General features: G+C 36.6%; 1 protein-coding gene across 1 annotated transcript in view; it reads left to right on the top strand.

Annotated features, from left to right (window-relative positions):
• The window catches only part of RALGPS1 (Ral GEF with PH domain and SH3 binding motif 1), a 3,844,659-nt gene that overhangs the window by 3,572,581 nt on the left and 257,730 nt on the right, over window positions 1-14,348 (top strand). The window contains exon 15 of the mRNA XM_044058136.1: window positions 4,116-4,267. Within this exon, the coding sequence (XP_043914071.1) occupies window positions 4,116-4,267 (152 nt within the window). The remainder of the gene's footprint in view (window positions 1-4,115; window positions 4,268-14,348) is intronic.

Genomic DNA, 14,348 nt, shown 5'->3' with positions numbered 1-14,348 from the left:
ATCAGGGATGTTGTGAGCAGAGGTAATGAGGGTGGAGTCATCAGCGTACTGTAAAGTGTAGAGAGGTTGGTAGCAGAGTGAAGTTTATTAGTGAATATAGTAAACAGGAGAGGGCCCAGAATTGATTCTTGGGGAATTCCACTATTAACTGGGAGGAATGGAGAGAAGGCAGTTTGCCAGTGGGCAGATTGCTGCCTGATGGAGAGATAGCTAGAGAGCCAGTTGATGGAGGAGGTTGAGAGATGTAGGTTTGAGTGTTTAGTTAGAAGTTCAGAATGTGACAGTATCAAAAACCTATGAAAGATGAAGGAAAAGACTGGAGACGAGGAGCTTATTGTCCCAGGCTTCAGCTGCTATTTGTTTTATTGTAGATTTTTAAATTCATGGAGAAACACAGACCAGGCATGGCCCCTCATAATGGAGAAGGACTGTGTTGCACTCAAAGCTTATCTTTTAGACCTGAAACTCAAGTCCGGTCTCAAGCCTGGATTGGACATTGTAAAATAGCGTGATGGGTCCTGCCAGTATTATGTCTCTAAATGATATAAAGTAAATATGTTGCGTAAATAGAATTATTGCTTTGAAACAAATCCAAATAGTGTGTATAAAGGTTATACAAAGAACTGTTGCTTTAAACAGTCGGCTAGTTTTTCGTTTTAGGCAGAGATGATTTCTGCATGGTTTATTTAATAGAACCAATTATGTAATTAAATGGTGTATAAAAAAGAGAGGTATAGCCATATCAAACCAGAGAATCTGGCCTGTTATAGAGGGGGACGATATCTAGGTGTTATACTCCAGTAAGGAAAAATCGTTGCGGTCTCTTTTAAGAAAACCAGGACATCTTGCTGCAAAGGAAACCAGAGTGAAGGGACATTATGGGAGAGCCTCTGTATGCAGTAGACTGATTCCTGTCTTTTACCAAACCAAAATAAATTTTTGGACTGTTTTGGAAGTATCAATTAGTTGTTTATGATGGTTCTGGGACTCTAGAAAAAGGTAATTGCTATGTTTTGCCTTTTGCTCAGAATGTTATTTTGATGGACTTGTTTGATATCAAACTACCACTGCATTTTGTTTTATCATGAAATAAATGTGCACATTTCTGATAATTCTTAAACTTTTGATGCAATAATATACCTAATGTAACTAGGAATTTATAAATATAGAGGGGAAAAAAGAAAGATGCCAGTTAAAACTGCAGAGCTATCAATAGAAAAGAAGAAATGAGAGGATGGAGGAAAAATAGATATGAAAATATGTGTACTATGAGAAAGTGAGAGTTTAGTAGTAATGATAAGATATAAGAAACTGATGTGAAAAAATATTGGGCTGGATTCAATAAAGCTTCACTAAGTGTATGCTATACACGTGTACACTCTTCTGAGGAACAGACAACACAGACATAACACACACCTTCCTCCTAATTAGTTTTCTTACTGATATTTTTGCTGCTTTAAATATTGACAGGGATTCATAAAGGTTACAACAAAGTGTAGACTATAAGTACACTTATCGTAATCTTTCTGAGTGACTAGAAAGCACAAAAATGAAATAAGAATTTTATTGAATACATATCATGTACACTAAGTGTAGGCTTTATTGAATCCCAGGGATTAATATTACACTTTCTCTAGCAGATGAGCACTTTGTTTAATGATTAAGGCAGAAAGAAGACAATGGTTGGAATATAGTATGGTGTTTTCATAGTGGTATATCACATGAGTAAGTCCATGTGATCATTAGATATTTTTCACTGTTTAGATGGGAATGTGGCAACTATCCCAAAGGTAACTTCTGTGTGCAAAAAAAAAAAAAAAAAAAGTTAATTTTAGGCAAACTTCCAGCTGTCTAGATTTATGCAAAATGTCTGGATTTTTGCCTCATAATTTTGGTCTGTTCTTCATAAAATCACTAAATAAGACATGCGAATCTCAGGCTTATTAACCGTCAGAAAATGCATAGCAACACAAAACCTATTATTGTAGCAACTTCCATAGTTTATAAGAGCGACATTTAAAATCTACCCCTATTTTTGGCCCTTGTCCCCATTATGTTTGCCTTTATCCATATTTCTTGTGCTAAGAGACTGAGTGGTTTTAGGCTTGCTGAATGTGGTTTTCAGTGAAATTAATTTGGAGGTTTGCGACTCTTAAAAATTGCCTTTGACAAGTTGAAATGAATCAGATTGAAATAGTTTGAGGCTGGATTTTCACTTACATTCATTTAATGTTGAATTCCATTTTTTATTTCTATATTAACAGTGTAAAGTGAATCTTCATCATGGTTGTTTGATGTCCCAGTTGTCTTAACGAACTACATTTCAAATATATTGTTTATGTAGGGCGTATGTCTGATTGATTTAGAATGTTCTGGACCATTCTTACTTGTGAGAGAGTGCGTGTTGCTGTTCTAGTCAGATTAGTTTGTTTAGTACATTACAGTGGTGACGTCAGTTTTGAAGATTAGCAGTAAATTTAGATTTTATCATTTTTTTTTTTCGTTTGTTGAGTTCAGTTGATTGGGTATTGATTAGTATGGAGGTAGCACAGAGAAGACTGGGTAGGAAAAAGAGAATATGCGATAGCTAAATGAGCATGGTCTGTGAGGTATGGTTTGACCTCGTATAGTAGTAACAGCTTTTGATTTATCAACAATGTACATTTAGTTTTGAGATGGTAACTTTCTGGTACTTTGGTTTGAGTTTTGATTTCAGTGGTTGTGCTGTTACATGAAGCGAGTTTCATTTCTTTTAGGTTGTCCAGGGTAGTACTTGGCAAAAAGAGAATGATTCTAGTCTGAAGGTGCACTTAGGGTTACCACCTGCCCCACTTTGCGAGGGACAGTCCCTCTTTGGGCAGTTGTGTCCTGACAAAAAATATTAAAAATGGCAAATGTCCTGAGATTATAGGACATAATTATGTCCCATATTTTATGTAATAGTTGCATAAAATAGTTATTTTTGTATCTAAAATACCTAAATGTTACAAGGAACAGAATAAGCAACTAAACTGCTACAAGAATAAGCTTTTATTTAGGCAAAAAAGTAAAGTTCTATCCTTTGTACTGACCGTGGGTATGTGTCGGCCTGTAAAATCTGATGTGTGTCCTGAAAATGTCCCACTTTGGCCATTTGAAAAGGTGGCAACCCTAGGTGCACTGCAAACTAATGTTGAGATGACTGGATGCATATTGGTCAGCATTTCCCTCTTCTAGAGTGGCATGTATTTTATTTATGATTATGACAAACAGTATGATGGAACTCTCTGCTGGCCTATAGTTGTAGGCTTGAAGTAGAAGTTGGTGTTTTATTGCTGGTCAAACTGTTTATGGTGACTAAGGTAGCTCTTGAAAGATTTTACTGAAGAGTCAGCACTGCATTTTGAAGAGCTGGTTAGAAGTAATATTTATGGTACACTGTCAAATGCTTTGCAGAGATCTAGGAGACAGATGCATTTGGAATTTCAAAACAAAAAAAAAACAGATTCTCCCAGTAAAGACCAAGCAGACATGGGCACTATATAAAGATGTCTTACAGATATCATCCCAGTCAGTAGCCAAAGCAAAAAAACAAGTTTTATGAGGCAGCACTGTTAACTACCAGAGCTCTATGTCGCCTGTTAATGTGAAAATAACTCAAAAACCTAAGCACGCTAATAGAAAGCAGAATATATAAAAGGTGTTGCAGCTGAGCATAGCTTGTTGAGTTAAACACGATATGCCATGGCGTGGTTAAAACAAGGTGTTGGCTCTGAATTCACTCATGACAGTTCAACTGCTTCATATGCAGTGAAGTAGATTTACCTTATCCTCATAAAAGAAAGCCTGTTGTTATGCATGCAAACAATACATTTGCACAAAGAGAAATTCTAATTGATGTCCTATTGGAAATTAAACACAAGTCATTAGAATACAAGAACATATATGATTTATTGAGTGCCAGTAGGTGGTTGTTTTTCTCATACACTTTGGAAATTCAACCAATTAAACTAATTTTAAAGCACATTTAAACCGTATGTACTTGAACTTTGACTGTTATTCAGGTATTAATTCCTTTTTGGAACTTCTTCTAATGTGCACTTTTTTACCCAAATTAACTTTCCTTTATGTTTCAGTGTACTCTGTCAGTTCAGTGTTGTTGAAAGTAAGAGTGCCACATTTCCATCAGAGAAACCACGCCATTTGCTGGATGACAGTGTTTTGGAATCCCACAGTCCTGCCAGGAATCATACCTTCAGTTCAATGGTATCCAACGGAGTGTCAGTAGGTAAGTGTGTACTTCATAGCTGCTGCAGCATGAATGCACTGCAATGTACATTTATTCATGCATAGGCAAGATTTACTAACATTTCTAATAATGCTAAAGTTAAGATCAACATAACTTGAAATAAGTACTAAATGATGTCATAGTTGACCGATGATGTATACAGACAGATTTGCAAAATGATTTATCATGATTTCCTTTGCATCATTTGATAAATTATATATGCTACTTATTTTAATGCAGGTAATTTGAGATGTATTTGTAAATATGTGCATGACTTTCATTTAGGCATAAGATGCAAGTACACATTTTAAAAAGGACAAAATAAATTGTACAAAAGTTTATCATCAAAAAGGCATGACCATTTCACAGACATAATCTTGTGAATGAAGTGTATAGTAGTGCTGAAAGGAAACCAATAATGGAAATGAAAAGCTCAAGAACTCCAGCACAGAGATGGTCAGGCTGCTTAAGGACTGGAACATATAATGTATGACTTTGTAGTTTGTGCTTAGAAGAATGTGTGAAATGTTCAATTCTTTCTGCAGCAGCAAACGTTTGGGAACTAAAATAAGTGCCTCAGCCTATAATGTTTGCCTTTTGAACGGAATAAGCATAACAGACCTGTTCAGGTAGTGAAATAAAATGTGTAATGTAATAAATAAATAATATAATGTGTAATGTAATAAATAAATAAAATGTGTAATAAATAAATAAAATGTGTAATATAATAAATAAATAAAATATGCACTGTAATAAATAAATGTGTAATGTAATAAATAAATAATATAATGTGTAATGTAATAAATAATAAATAAAATGTGTAATGTAATAAATAAATAATATAATGTGTAATGTAATATAATGTGTAATGTAATAAATAAAATAATGTGTAATGTAATAAATAAGTAATATAATGTGTAATGTAATAAATAATTAATAAAATGTGTAATGTAATAAATATGTGCAATGTAATAAATAAATAATATAATGTGTAATGTAATAAATAATATAATGTGTAATGTAATAAATAATATAATGTGTAATGTAATAAATAAATAAAATGTGTAATGTGATTTTAAAGTGCATTGGTATGGACAGACAGTGTTCTGCTCTCTTCAGACTTCTCTGCTTTGAAGATGATCCTTGCTAGAAAAAAGGGTACCATCATTAGTGATTTTGCCTTTAGAAAAATCAGCATTTATTTTGATCTAGATAATACATGCTTTGAGCTGCAAAGGGCCCACCAAGCAGTATACAAAAGCATCAAACATCATCTACCTTTGTACTCTGCAGTTACGTGACAGCAGACAGAAACATTACCCTGCTTAGTATTTTAAGTGCATTTATCTTTTGGGATCTGCTGACTCATTTTCTCCATACACATCCAAACAGATGATAACTGCATCAATAGCTAGCAGCTGGCCTGTACCAGAGGACACGCCTGTAATGTTCCAAATCCTCAGGCAGTGATATTTTGTATTTCAGTAGCTGTCACCTTGGCCGTGATATTTTACATTTTAGCTGTCACCTTGGCCACACATGTAAAAACATCTGCAGGAGATAGCTTTTAAAGAATGCTAAAACACCAGTGATTCAGATAATATGTTTAATCAAATGAAAAATTAAATCTATGGACTGAGCCAAAGAGAATATTATACAGAATTTTTGAATCTGAGAGCAAGTAATATTACTGCTAAGGTACAACATAAATAGATTATTTCTTATTTAGAAATGGATAATACTTTGACAACAGGATGACAAAGAGATTTAACAATAACAGTAGTAGAAGGATTACTGGAAAGAACTGGTATCTGTCAATTGGAGAGAGTAGGGTGAGTGAACTAGTGAGAAGACGATGACAACTTTTCTATAAAAGGAACAGACATGTCTAAATAAAACATTTTGCAGTACAGCATAAAGTATGCTTCTCAAGAAAGGTTCTTTTAAATGTTATTGTACAGTATACTTTTTATCAGAAGATGTACTGTGATACAGGGTAAAACACTGCAGCTATTAAATTATTGTAATTCTATATATACTATTTATACTGTTGAATACACATGCAAAACCTTTCAGATAGGTAAACTGGGTGGAAATAGGGTTTAGAACTTTGGAATATATAAGATATGCTAGAAGAGGTATTATGACCAATATTATAAGCTGTCCTCGCATGGAGGCAGACCACTTAGAGATGTACATTTTAGCAGTAGCAAAAGCTAGAGAAACTAGATTGGGAAACCTTACTTAATGAGTTGTTAGTTTTGGAAACCTGATGGCAGTGTACATAGGTTCATAGGTTCATACTAGGCTATCTGCCCTAGGGCATTTATAAGCCTAGCCCAGAGTTTTGTGGCTTTCGCCACCCCTTTAGTTTGAAGGATACTATGCCCATTATTTAGCTGTGCCTCTGTCAAGCAGTGACACTGAGGTGATCCCTGGGGTATACCTGCAATCTCCCATCCATTGGTCAAGATTTCTCTTTTTGATGCTTTATTGATAAAGAGATGAATAACAGGCTATCCGGTATTAAAAGGCACATACTGATATGAATCACATTTTTATCAGGAAAAAATATGTATTTGTAATGGTGAGAAAGCATTATTATGTGACTGGTATTCTTCGTAGGATTAATGAGGGAACAATTTATTTTTGCTTTTAGATTTAAGACTTGAGTTTGTGTTCTGTTTTATGTGGACCAAGGAAGGGTCATTTGCCTGAAACTTATTCTTTTGTCTACTTATTGTACATGAAAACATTTTAAAGCTGTAGCTGAGTAGTATTGGATTTTTTATGGATTAATATCTGTAATAAGCATTAAATACAAAAATGTTGAGTTAATTCAAGATAAAAAGGAAAAATTAATCAAGAAAAATAAAAGTAATAAAGGAAAGAGGTGAGGCATAAGAAAACTAAAAGATCAGCAGCAAAAGTAAGCAAAATGATTAGCAAGAAAAAGCAAATACAACGCAAAGCCCTATAATTAGTCATTAACCTCTAAGAATGAAAGACTTCATCATGTCTAAGAATCAAAATGCCTTTTAAATCGTAAAATCTCAATAAAGCACCACCACTTCTTCAAAGGGAAAGCAAGAGGTGCAACTTTGTTTTGCATTCGTTAACCGGTAAGTTCTGACTGGACCAGGTCCATTTACAGCGGACGCCCAGGGAGAAAAGCTCTGTCATTCAGTTTAACAAAAGATACAGCATAATAAGGAAATGAAATAAACAAAAACTAACAGAAAAAATAACAATAAAAAGAAAACTATAAAAACATAATTTATACAGTACTGTGCAATCATCATGAGAAGAAATATATCATGCATTTCCAGCAGACAAGTTAGACATTCATATTTACAATTAATATGCAGGTGTATACTGCTGTGCTTTCGGAGAGGAGCAGCTGCCCTGCAGGTGTAGCAGAGGAATTGGCTGAGTTTTTGACTATAGAGGGTTAAAGTGAGTATTTAGGAAGTTGTAAAGTGATAGGGGGAGATGAAAGCAGTGAGGGTAAGATTATGTGATGCACGGGCATAACCAGATATTGAGCAGATGTGATTTGAGGGAGTTTTTGAATTGTGAGGTGGTAGGGGCAGCGGTCAGAGAATGGGGAAGAGAGTTGTAGTTTCTAGCAGCAGTGTGGGAATAGAGCGCTCTCCCTGCAGTATTATTTGCCCTGGAGATGCAGAGGAGAGATGTTTCACTAGATCAAAGATGCCGGTTTGCATTGTAGTGAGTAAGGAGACTGGATATTGAAGGGGTCTTTTCAAGGTACTTGAGAATGTTGTAGGCAGTAACAAGCTGGTGATAGTTAAGAAGTTCTGATAACTCAAGCCATTTTAGTTCTTTTAGTGCAGTGCAGTGATGCGTTCTGTAAGTGGAGTTTGTAGCAACCTTGGCTATTTTATTGTAACAAGATTCTAGTTTATCTAGGTCAGACTTTCTAATGTGGGTGAAAATCAGTGGTGTGTACAATAGAGTGGAGAGGAGATGACTTTGGGCAAGGGTGACTCTTGTTTGATGTGAAAGAAAGATTTTTTGTGCCTATATAGTGAGCCCATTTTTTGTGAACTAATTTTATGGTATGGGAGATGTGGATATCAAAGTGAAGATTATTGTCAATTTCAATGCCCAGAAGTTTGGTGTGGTTAGAAGGGGGGATGGTAGTGCCATCCTTAGATGTGATGGAGAAGGAGAGGGGAGGTTTTGATTTATTAGGGGAGAATAGTAGGAGTTTTGTCTTCTTGGGATTTAGGATCAGTTGGATACCTGACATCCATTTTTCTATAGAGTTAAATGTTTCCTGAGTGAGTTGCTGTAGAATGGTGGGAGATGAAGCAGAGCAGGTCAGGGATGAATCATCTACATATTGAATGAGTATCGCATGCCGGGTTGAGCTGTTGAGGTTGTTTGTGAATATAGAAAAAAGAAGTGGGGCCCAGTATAGAGCCTTGTGGGACACCTATGGTAGTTGGAAGATGAGGGGATAGAGTTCCTTTCCACTGGACAGATTGTTGCCTGTCAGATAGGTAGCATCTGAACCAGGCTGTAGTAGAAGGGGCGAAAGGTAGTGAGGTTAGAGAGTCTAACAAAGATGGTGGTAGAGACCATGTCAAATGCCTTTGAGAGGTCCAGGAAAATGGCAGCTGTATATTTGTTGTTGTTCCTGTGGAGGTTGACTAGATTAGAGAAGGAAAGAAGAGCAGTGGTTGTGCTGTGATATGGGTGGAAGCCATGTTGTGTGGTAGATAGGTGCTTGTGTGTGTTAAGGAATGTCATGACTTGCAAGTGGATGCATTTCTCTAGAATTTTAGATAGGGGGAATAGGATGGCAATAGATCAGTAGCTGAAGTCATAGGAGTTACCCCTTTATGAAGAGGAATGATATAAGATACTTTCCAGAGTGTGGGTATTTAGGATTTCTGTATGGAGAGGTTGATTAGGATGGAGGTAGGATATAATAGGGAGTCACTAGCCATTTTTAGGTATGCAGCAGGTATGTTATCAGCTGCTAGGGTGGTGGGTTTGAGCTTTAAAAGGAGTTTTTTGATTGTAGAGGTGGGAACAGGTGATAGAGTAAAGGAGGGGGAACGATCGGATAGATTGGATTGGGCTTGTGGTGGGCTATGCTTGGTCAACTGATTGGAGAGGGTTAAGATGGATGTTGTGAAGTGGTGATTAAATTGAATGGCTATGTCAAGAGTACTGTAGAGTTTGGAGCTGGAGTAGTGGTTTTGCCTGGTTTTAGTAAGGAGTTAATAGAATGCCAGAATTTCTGTGGATTCTTTGAATATTTGTTTTGGGCACTAAGGAAGTTGTTTTGTTTATTGTATTTGGCTTCAGCCTTGGCCTTATTTCTAAGCTGCTGGTAACATTGCCTGGAGCTGGTGGTATTTTCACTCTTCCAGATTTTCCAGGCTTTATATCTGGCTTTTAGTAAGGCTCTAATGTCCCTACTTAGCCAGGGTGCATAGTTAGTTTTCACTCTAATCATCTTCCTGTGGGCGAGACTGTCAAGAACATTTCGAAATATATTATTGAAGTAGTCTACTGCCTGGTCTAATCCTAGGGTTTCATAGTGGTTCCCAGTTACAGTGGCTTAGAACAGTATTGTGGTATTGTGGGGTAAGGGTGCAGTCATCTCGTACTAGTTTATAGACAATAGGTTTGGGGAGTTTAGTGTGTTTGCAGAGTAGGAAAGTGGGGAGATGGTTACTGAGACCATCTGGGAGGCAACCTACTTTAGTTTTGCTTGGGGGTAGTTGGCTAGAGTCCAATCAAGAATAGATTCTTTTTTTGATTTTTTTGTCTATTCTAGTGGGCTCTTCGATGAGTTGAGAGAAGCCATAGAGGTTAATATGCTTAGTGGGGTTATTGGAGTCACAGGCTGTCCAGTCATTGTTTAGGTCACCTAATAGGATAGTTTCCTGCGGTGAGTTATCTTTTGTCCAGTACAGGATTTCTTCTATTATGAGAGGGTTATTACCTGGGGGTATGCAGCAGCATATTATATTGATTTTCTTGGTGTTTTTTATGGAAAGGATCATAAACAGGGTTTCAGCATTTTGAAATGCGGGTGGTGTGGTGTGGAGGAGTTGGAGGTTAAGGGTGTTTTTGAAGAGAATGGCTACTCCTCCTCCTTTCCTGGCTGCTCTATCTGATCTTATTGTATTACACCCTGGGGGGGGGGGGAGTCTTCATCGTGGATACTGGGGTTCAGCCATGTTTCTGTGATGGTAAGTATGTCGGGTGTAGTAGGCTATGAAAGCATGCAGTTCTGCTATTTTGTTGGTGATGCTTCATATGTTGAGATTTAGAATCAGCAGGTCATATGTCTGGTTGTGAGAGGACCTGGATTTGGGAGTATGTCACCAGAGGTTAGTAGTTTTTGTATGAATGATAGTATGTGCTTTTTAATATTTGTTGTTTGTGAGTTTGGTCTGTGTGTGTTTTTTCTACTGTTATGTGTTGGTGTCCGGATGTTATGCGAGTAAGGGGTAGCAATGAGATCTAGAATTGTAGGGCAGATGAAGAAGTTTGTGTGAGTTTGAGAGGTGAGGAAATGTGGGTTATGTATTGTGTTATTGTATAGTGGTTGGTTTGTTTGTATGGAAGTGAGAAAAGCTAGTGATGTGAGTGCTAGGGATGACAGTGTAGTTAGCATGATTGTATGGAATGAATACTATGATGGTGGTAGTAGGTGGCTTAGGTGATTAAGGTAATTTAGATCTTTGGTTGGTTGGGTGAAGGGTGGAGGTCTGCTGGTCACGTATGTGTTGTTGAGAGTGGTGTAGGTAATTGAAGAGGATGTTGAGTAGGAGATTGGTGAAGGTGTGGGTTGGGCAAAATGGTTAGGTGATTAGGGGTTGGAATAAATCTAGAGGCGAACAGAGCTGGGCCAGCCAAACTGCGAGGTTTTGAAAAATCAGTCACTCAAAACCCCTTTTCCTTAAGTGAAAGGGCAGTAAGTAATTTTAAAATGTCTTACCACTTTTCTGGTAATAGCTTTATTATATTGAGGGGAGAGACCTACTGGATAGTGTTTGTGCCTCGGAAACCCAGAGTGGTTAAGTACACTCGTACACTTAATATTCTCTACATCAAGTTTATGTAAAAGAAATACACCTTGCTTCCTTCAGGTTTAACACAAGAGAAACACTCTCTTGCAGTTTAAAAGTCCCGCAAATAATGGTAGCAGACCCATTTCTTTATTATGTGAATGCTGGGGCTGACTTGGGTTGCGCTAGTGGGTTAGTAGCAGAAATACCTGGATAATGAGAAAGGAGATATGGGACTAGGTTAGGAATTAGAAGACAGAAAAACATGTAGAGTTACCTGCACAGCATCATTTAACAGCAGCTCATGTAAGTAAATACTAGTTTGCCTCCCTTTCCTGCTATATCAGTACATCAATCGTACAGATCTATAATACTATCAGTATCCTAGTAGCTCAAGTCACTAAGTGACAATTTACGCAGTAAAATGCCCTCTCAGGTTAGCAAGAAGCAGAATACAGCATCTAATTGACAGGCGACTGTCTACACAGAGAATTGCAAGGTAATTCTACTATAAGAATACGTGTAGCAGTCCTAAAATACAATCAGTATCCTACTAGTTCAGAATACTGCATCTAACTGACAGGCGACTGCCTACACCTAGAATTGCAAGTTAATTCTATATAGAATACGTGCAGCAGTTTTAAAATACAATCAGTATCCTACTAGTTTAATCATTGAAGCACATTTACACAGTAAAAACACAGTAAACACGCCCTTTCAGGACAGCAAAAAGCAGAATACTGCTGCTTACCCGATAGGCGACTATCTCACAGAGAATTGCAAAGTAATTTAACTGTATAGACTACTTGTAGTAGATTCTAAAGCTTGACTATAGACACCAGAAATGAAATGCTTAGTATCTACTGATAAGAACACAGTTTAGTAAAATATTTGCTTCTCAAAGTTGCATTGTCTCAGATTTAAATTTCAGATTATAATTATAAACTGAGGCTGGTAAATGTGGAGAAATGTGAGCAGGAATGCAACACAGTATTCAAAGCCTAGAGCAAGTCTACAACATATGACACCACACACTTAATGGCACATGATGAAACCTCCATTTATATCCTCATCAGACAATTACTGGAGTACACGGGTTGGGATGTCTCTCTTATTTTTCATGTCATGCGTAGTTATTGTTTCCTGTAATTAACTTTTATGTTAATATACGAGTTGGCAGCTCGTTACTATGGAGAAAGAGAGACAAAAATTATCCTTTTGAGTGCATGTGTTCCTTCTCCAGTCCATTGCAAACCTACATGTAATATACACGAGAAAGGCATTGTGTGGACTAAAAAATGCTTTTAGTCAATTTTTGGGTGCATTGTATTGTTTGTCTTCAAAATGAGCATTTGTGTTACTGAACATATACTGTTGTTGTTTTTATACACAGGCAGTTTAGTCTCATAAGAGCCCACAGTGATACAAAGATATTTCAGTCTGCTAAATGTTAGTCTTGTGAATTTGTAACAGTACAATAGCATTTAATATTGCACCAAACCCTTAAACAGAAGACTTACTTTATCATGAATGTTTTTTTCATCTATCTGTCTGTCTATCAGAATTATGATTACTGATTGATTTTGCTGCTAACATTAGCAGTGGAAATAATATTCAAAAGGTGACAAACTGGCTATGACCTGTTGGAAATGCATTCTAAACCTATTAATATATTTACTGTAAAAATGCAAGAAAGTGTTGGTACTTCCCAAGAAAATGGGCTATTTATTAAGGGAAATATGATTAAAAATAGTCTAAGAGCAGCAAAAAGCAAACATAAAGCTTGCATAAGGAAAATTTACTTTTACACATGCCATGTAGCCATGGAGTGTGGTGTCAATATGTTTTCTTAAAAATGCTGGTTATAAGGTTTTAAAGTGATCTTAATACAAACATAGAAGATGACCAAAGTGTGCAGGCATATTTACTTGTAAAGGCAATATAACACTTTTCTTCCATTAGTTTGCATATTTCTTTATATATTTACTAGAAGATGAGCAGCTTAAGTAAACCGTCACCAAGGCTGTAGACTGACTATTTTGTAAAGCAGCTTGACTCATTACCAGCATACTTTCTGGAGACAAGAAGAAATAATGTGTATGAAGAAAGAAAGTATATACGCAGTTACTTAGGCTATGTAAATGATTTCACAATAAGTGACGAAACAGTATCCCAAATAAATATCTTGTTACCGACATGGTAAATCTGGAAAAGATATCCATATCTCCAGGGAAAAAAAAAGAAAATGTGAATCTGTAACCAAAAAAAGAAGAATTGAGTAAGCATCTTGTTCTGAATATGTGTTTAATGAATTCACACTCCCCAGCAGTCAGTTAATGAGAGGTCATATCCCTGATTGCTGGCAGCCTAGGCAACAATTGTTTGGTGCTTAGAGTCAAATAAAATGTAAGTATAACAAAAATCCTTTAAAGATGACTAGTTTTTTGTCTTATTTGTTCAGTTAAAATCATTTCCTCATATTTAAACTGCTTATTTGCATCACTAAATACTGCAGCTTTTGTAATGAGATGATAGTACTGTGTCCGGTCTTTTGCTCAAATTCTTTAGGCTTGAATGTGAGACAGCAGCCCACACAACTAATGCCACAACCATAAAGTACTAAACTTTGCAATTTGCCGTATAGTTGGGAACGAGTTATAATGTCCTCCAAATACTGAGATGAGATAATATCTAATAAAAAAGACAATTTTAAAATATCTAAACACAGTGTCTTGGTAGGTATAAAATATAATTCAAATCATTTACAGAATACTGAACAAGCAGTTCTGCTCAGTGGCATAATGGGATAAAGCTATATTGCAGGTGACCTAAGTTCGAATAACAGTTCAGGCACCTGTGGGAGCTGGCAGTGGAGGATAAGAGTGAACAGCTTCTCCTGGTCCACCTATTCTAATGAGAGGGTGGCAGCTCTGGCTGTCCACATGGGTGGCACCTAGTGAAGGCTGTATTCTCAAGTTTATTGAACCTGTGCTGCCATGTGCAAGACAGACTGTGAGCCAAGGGTA

This window comes from Protopterus annectens, chromosome 16.part0, assembly GCF_019279795.1.
Source record: "Protopterus annectens isolate FY-2018-M chromosome 16.part0, PAN1.0, whole genome shotgun sequence".
Taxonomy (NCBI): Eukaryota; Metazoa; Chordata; order Ceratodontiformes; family Protopteridae; genus Protopterus; species Protopterus annectens.
Note: the sequence above shows the minus strand (reverse complement) of the source record. Positions and strands in the feature narration are given on the sequence as shown.